General features: G+C 40.2%; 1 protein-coding gene across 1 annotated transcript; it reads left to right on the top strand.

Annotated features, from left to right (window-relative positions):
- The first annotated feature begins 574 nt into the window (after nucleotides 1-574).
- Nucleotides 575-4,959, top strand: LOC120488724 (uncharacterized). Its single transcript, XM_039685354.2, has 5 exons — nucleotides 575-675; nucleotides 993-1,225; nucleotides 1,601-4,195; nucleotides 4,297-4,371; nucleotides 4,807-4,959. The coding sequence occupies exons 2-5, from the start codon at nucleotides 1,030-1,032 to the stop codon at nucleotides 4,851-4,853; spliced, it is 2,913 nt and encodes a 970-aa protein (XP_039541288.2). The 5' UTR covers nucleotides 575-675; nucleotides 993-1,029; the 3' UTR covers nucleotides 4,854-4,959.
- Nucleotides 4,960-5,659: the final 700 nt, after the last annotated feature.

The following is a 5,659-nucleotide window of genomic DNA, read 5'->3' as shown; positions in this document are numbered from 1 at the left end:
TCCCAGGATGTCTTTCAAACAAGTAGGGGTGTAACCCCAGTGCTGGCCTCTGTCCATCATGGCCTTCTAATCATCCCCTTAAATAGCCTGATTGGCTGCTTCACTCTGTCTCCTCTGGTGTGTGATGGGCGTTCTGGTGCACTATGGCTGCCGTCATCCAGGTGGATGCTGAACATTGGTGGTGGTTGAGGAAATTCCCTCTTCCATATGTAAAGCACTTTGAGTGCAGGGAAAAGTAAATTAATAATAAAATATAATATATAAATGCAATGAATTATTAATATATATTATTATATATACACACACAGACATTTCGTGAACACTTTTGACTGCATTTATGGATCTCCTGACTGCAGTTATCTGCACTTATCAGTTACTCTTGTCTACTCTTGCAGTTATATCATCTTTAAGTATTTGTAGTTGTTGTGCATTAATAGTAAACTAAACTAACACCAAAAAACTTTTCTGGAATCAACAGCCAGCCTCTGTCTAATAGAGTCAGCTGGACGGCCTAATCAGCTCATGCTTCATCCTAATTAACGTCTTTCTAATTAATTGGTCTAATTATTTGGGTGTGGTTTTCTCTGGGTTTACAACACACTATTGATTTAAGCTTGTGGAAAACTGTAGGTTAACTTTTATTGTGATTATTTCTGGTCTGAAAAAGCTTTTCAGGTAAGTGCTATGTAAAATCTAAATAAAGCCACCTACTTTGTTTTAATGGTTTAAAGAAAACTATTCAGTTGCTATCAAACATTTGATAACTGTTTGTCATAAAATGCCAACAAAGCTTAAATACATGTAAAATAAAATTGACAATAAAGTGTGGATTGATAAGTAAAAGTTCATCTTACTTTTGAAAGAACTATATTCTAAAATCATCCCGAACAAAAATGAAAACTGCTTCAGTTCAATTTCAAAAACAAAAGCCTGAATAGTTTAAAGACTAGTCTGACAAATGATTAATTCCTTCTCTTGATTTGTTCTTCAAGTATAACTGCTATAGCTTCCCCAGAGCCCACTGGTGCTATGGCAGGTGTACTGAGTGGATCACTATATGCGCAGGCCCCTCCGCTCCCTGGTCCTCTGCCCTCCAGAGTGTTACACCCAGATGAGCACCTCCATCAAAACCAACCCTTTTACGTTCCCAATGTCCAACCTCTCTTCCCATATCAGTGGTCCATGCCAACTCCATATGCTCCCTACGGTGGATTTCATGGATCAGGTATCTTCTAAAGTACCTGTTTCTTTTCTCATTTTACTAAAGGTTGTTAGGGTTGCTATTGAATTAAACAGAGCAATTTTTCAGGATTTTACTTTATTTGTTGTGCCTTTTATTTAATTTTACCTGATGAACATGTTTCTAAAAAGTGTTTCTGAAAATTTCCTGATGGCTTCTTTTCTGGATCTCTTGCTTGAAAATATGGAAGTCATTTTTCATAACATGAAACGTGAAATTTACTTTACATGATTTAAGTGTGATATGAGGAACTTTGATTTTAGGATACTAGGATCCAGCGGTTAATGCTACCAGACAGTCTGTTAAAATGTATTCATTGACACCCACATTTGCGTGATATGACTGTTCTTTGTTTTCAAGGTTACGGCATGATGCCACTACTACTTCCCCCATATTTGGAAGTCCCTGGATACGTGGTTCCTCATGCTCAACTTCCCATTTTGGACTACAGACGAATAACTCCCCATGTGGCTCCAATTATTGCACACCAGACCCACCGACCCCATTTCCAAAACAGTTTGCCTGTTGGTCGTGTGATGGTCAGCTCAGAGGTGCAAACTGAACCCCTTTGTCATAGCATAGACTCACATGGGTCCCAAACTTGCTCTGAATCAGGTAGGGGTAGTGGCTGTGGCAGTCCAGTGTCAACATCCCCCTGCTCCTCGGATAACAAATCAGTAGCTTGCCCCGAAGGTACATCCACACTGACTCAAAATTGCAATGCCACCAATACTATTGACATTACTGGTTTATCTGCTGTTCCCAAGACTGAAGTCCTCCAAGCCGAACGGGTGCAAATCAAATGCAATGAAATGCCTTCTGAGCTTAAGATCTTTCAGGAGCTGGTTAGTCAGAACGAAACTGACCTTTTGCAGTGCAGCTTGGCATCTGTACAATCTTCAGAGGATGTCGTCTTGTGCTCTTACCAGTCATTAGCAGTAAGGAAGGAGAAACGGAAGGTCGAAGCTGGGATGTTAAGATACACCAGTAAGCATTGTCTCCCTGCTTGTACAGAAGATACTGTGGTGAGAACTTCTCCATCTTGTAGAACTTTTAAAACGTATCCTAAGCCAAGCAGATCTATTGTTACCCAAAGCTTTAAAGCAAAGAAAAAATCAGACATGCCTTTTCATACAGAGAAGGAAGATGGAAACTCTACCAATGTTCCCTTTAAGATTCTGCGGCTGCCCTTTGACATGCAGTACCATGACCAGCCTTGTCAACTCGAGGCTTCTATCTGGTCGGTAGAGTCTTTGATGCCGTATGTGCCGTCCAGTGAGTGGATGATTGAGAAAGGTCTTCTAACCCCTCAGAAACCGTTGAGCCCTCTGATTGAACCCAGTCATGGTATCTCAAAGCCAAAATGTGTTTCTGTAGGGAAGTATCAACAAACTAAAGCATCTACTAAATACCATGGTCTTCCACATCAACTAGAGACTTCTATCTGGTCGGTAGAGTCTTTGATGCCGTATGTGCCGTCCAGTGAGTGGATGATGGAGAATGGTCTTCTAACCCCTCAGAAACCTTTGAGCCCACTGACTGAAACCAGTCATAGTATCTCAAAGCCAAAATGTGTTTCTGTAGGGAAGTATCAAACTGATGCATCTACTAAATACCATGGTCTTCCACATCAACTAGAGACCTCTATCTGGTCGGTAGAGTCTTTGATGCCGTATGTGCCGTCCAGTGAGTGGATGATGGAAAATGGTCTTCTAACCCCCCAGAAACCTTTGAGCCCACTGATTGAACCCAGTCATAGTATCTCAAAGCCAAATTGTGCTCCTGTAGAGAAGAGTGAACAAACTAAAGCATCTACTAAATGTCATGGTCTTCCACATCGACTAGAGACCTCTATCTGGTCAGTAGAGTCTTTGATGCCGTATGTGCCGTCCAGTGAATGGATGATGGAGAATGGTCTTCTAACCCCTCAAAAACCTTTGAGCCCACTGACTGAACCCAATCATAGTATCTCAAAGCCAAACTGTGTTCCTGCAGGGAAGTATCAAACTGATGCATCTACTAAATATCATGGTCTTCCACATCAACTAGAGTCCTCAATCTGGTCAGTAGAGTCTTTGATGCCGTATGTGCCTTCAAAGGAGTGGATGGTTGAGAATGGGTTTTTAACTCCTCAGAAACCTCTGAGTTCACAGATAAAATTCAGTGATGTTCTCTCCGAGATTAATCAGTCTTCCAGTAATGGTATTCCAGGAAGGGCAAGTCAACAAACCGGTGGATCAACTAAACGTGAAGACTCCCTTAGATCACTTAAGGCCCACTCCCCATACTGTCCCTCAACAAGCTGGCTGGCTGACTTTGGTAATGTATATTACTACAGTAAGTTACCCATTGTACAACAGCAGCCTAACATTTCAGAGAGGCGACTACCAAAGATGTCCCTTGCCGTTGGTCTTGAATCTTCTCCTCTCAGAAATGGGAAAGACACCAGGATCCAAAAACCAGCAATTGGTGTCTCAGATCAGAAGCATGGTTCGGTTCATAATTGCAAGCGCAAAGCAAAAAGCAGTCCGAGGCTTGATGGATCTGCAGTGATGTGTGGTTGGGTTTCTCATTCCACATTGGAGAAAAAGCTTCCCTTCTGCACATCATGTAGATACACCATGAAAGGAAAGGATCATGGAAAGCTTTCTTTTTCAGATGGTCTTTGCTGCAAAAAAAGAGAGATTGCTAAAATGATAACCTTTGATGACAAAAGGGCTACTGAGGGAGTCCATGATATCCAAAAAATGATTTTGGGAAGTCATGTGGCAAAAGGCTGTGCTGCTCATCAGCCTAAAATCAGAGATAAAACGGGACTGTTAGAAAATTACCAATGCCTTAATGCCAGCCCTGCTCAAGATAAATGTGTTGACTGTGAATCGAGAACTTGGGAAAAGAGTGGGGAAGACTGTATTATCAACCCAAATGAGAGATTGTTAAAGAGACTGGAGAAAGGTAGGACTGCCAAGATACTGTTGCCCAAATTCTTTACATTGTGTGAGTGTGTGTATCTATATATCAATATAACAATATAGATTATATTTATCTTCTGGTAGACAATGCACGGAAAGGAACAATGCAGGCACCTAAAACTGAAAGAAGGATCCAGAAAAGAAAAGCTTACTCACAAGGTAAAGTTAATTCACTAGTTCGTCTTTCCATCAGCCTTAAATGTTAATAGCAAACTAGCTTGGATTGCTGTCCTTGGAAGAGGCTCAAACCCGAGGCCTGAGCTCCTAGTTAAACCCTCCCATAATGGAATTGAGTATAAGAGGATGGAGATAATTCACATGGGTAGCGGGGAAGGGTGGTTGCAGGAAGAATTTGTCAATGGAATGATGTGGTGTCTGCTGCTTGCATATTATTATTGTAATGACAATTGACAGGATTGAATGTTTAGCTCCTCCCGAACCTACGTTTTGAACTTCATTTTGTGTCTTGAAAGAATTGTGTCCCTCTTATACCATATCTGTTTATGTATTTAATTCACATTTGAAATTCCTTTTATTTAATCATTTAATATTTTGCTGTTATTGTTTCTAATCCCCCTTTCTTTCTCTCTCCAGAGCTCACACAACAGGGAGACACAATGCACACCCCATGGAGAGAGTGAAGGCACACTAATTTCACATTATGTTCAAATCTTTCAACACTCAAATACTTATTTTTACGTTTTTATACAGTGATTTAATAAAGTACTTATGACTGTAAACATACTACATATTGCCTTTTTTCATTTAATCTCCCAAAGTTCCATTTGAAATGAAATGTCACTAAATCATATTGTAATGCGTAGTGTGAATAACTATGTAGGTAATACACAGTACTGTGCAGAATAGATGTGCCAGGAGCAAATCTCAAATTTAGTTTAAATCATCTTTTTCCTTTTCTTCAAATGTTGTAATGAGTCGTAAAACAGAAGGTATGATCTCCACACAGATCTGATCTCAGCCACAAGACTGATTGACTCTAGAGTGATTTAAGCCTCTGGTGTTCGGTCATTTTCGAAATTTTATAAAATGATGCTATATTAGAATGGCAAAAAACTAGGTGACACATTTGTGGCAGTTGCTATTTATAATCTTAATGGTCGTCAAACAACAGTCACACGTCAGAGCAAATTGCCTTGTGGGGAGTGCATATAGCTCAGTTGCGCTTGAGTCTCGACAAGTTGACCTTCACTGATCCTGTTCCCTTCTTTTTCTCCAACTTTGCTTCCTATGAGCTAACTGTCCAGTCATAAGGCAAAAAAGCCAAAAATAAATCCACTATTAAAGTCGTATGTTTGAATGTTTTAGTGTGCAATCTGAAAAATCAGCCATGATAATGGAAGATTTGGAATACTTGTATGGATAATTTGAATGATGTTTTTTTAAAAGCCCCTTGTCCCCATCCATGGTGTCGTTGAAAAGCATGAAC

Source organism: Pimephales promelas, chromosome 17 (genome assembly GCF_988280905.1).
Source record: "Pimephales promelas chromosome 17, fPimPro1.hap1.1, whole genome shotgun sequence".
Lineage (NCBI taxonomy): Eukaryota > Metazoa > Chordata > Actinopteri > Cypriniformes > Leuciscidae > Pimephales > Pimephales promelas.
This window is presented reverse-complemented; position numbering and strand designations above follow the sequence as displayed.

Coding starts and splice junctions, on each gene's coding strand:
- LOC120488724 (XM_039685354.2), top strand. CDS start 1,030: ATGGCAGGTGTACTGAGTGGATCACTATATGCGCAGGCCCCTCCGCTC. Junction 1,226..1,600: donor CGGTGGATTTCATGGATCAG/GTATCTTCTAAA, acceptor TTTGTTTTCAAG/GTTACGGCATGATGCCACTA. Junction 4,196..4,296: donor GTTAAAGAGACTGGAGAAAG/GTAGGACTGCCA, acceptor ATCTTCTGGTAG/ACAATGCACGGAAAGGAACA.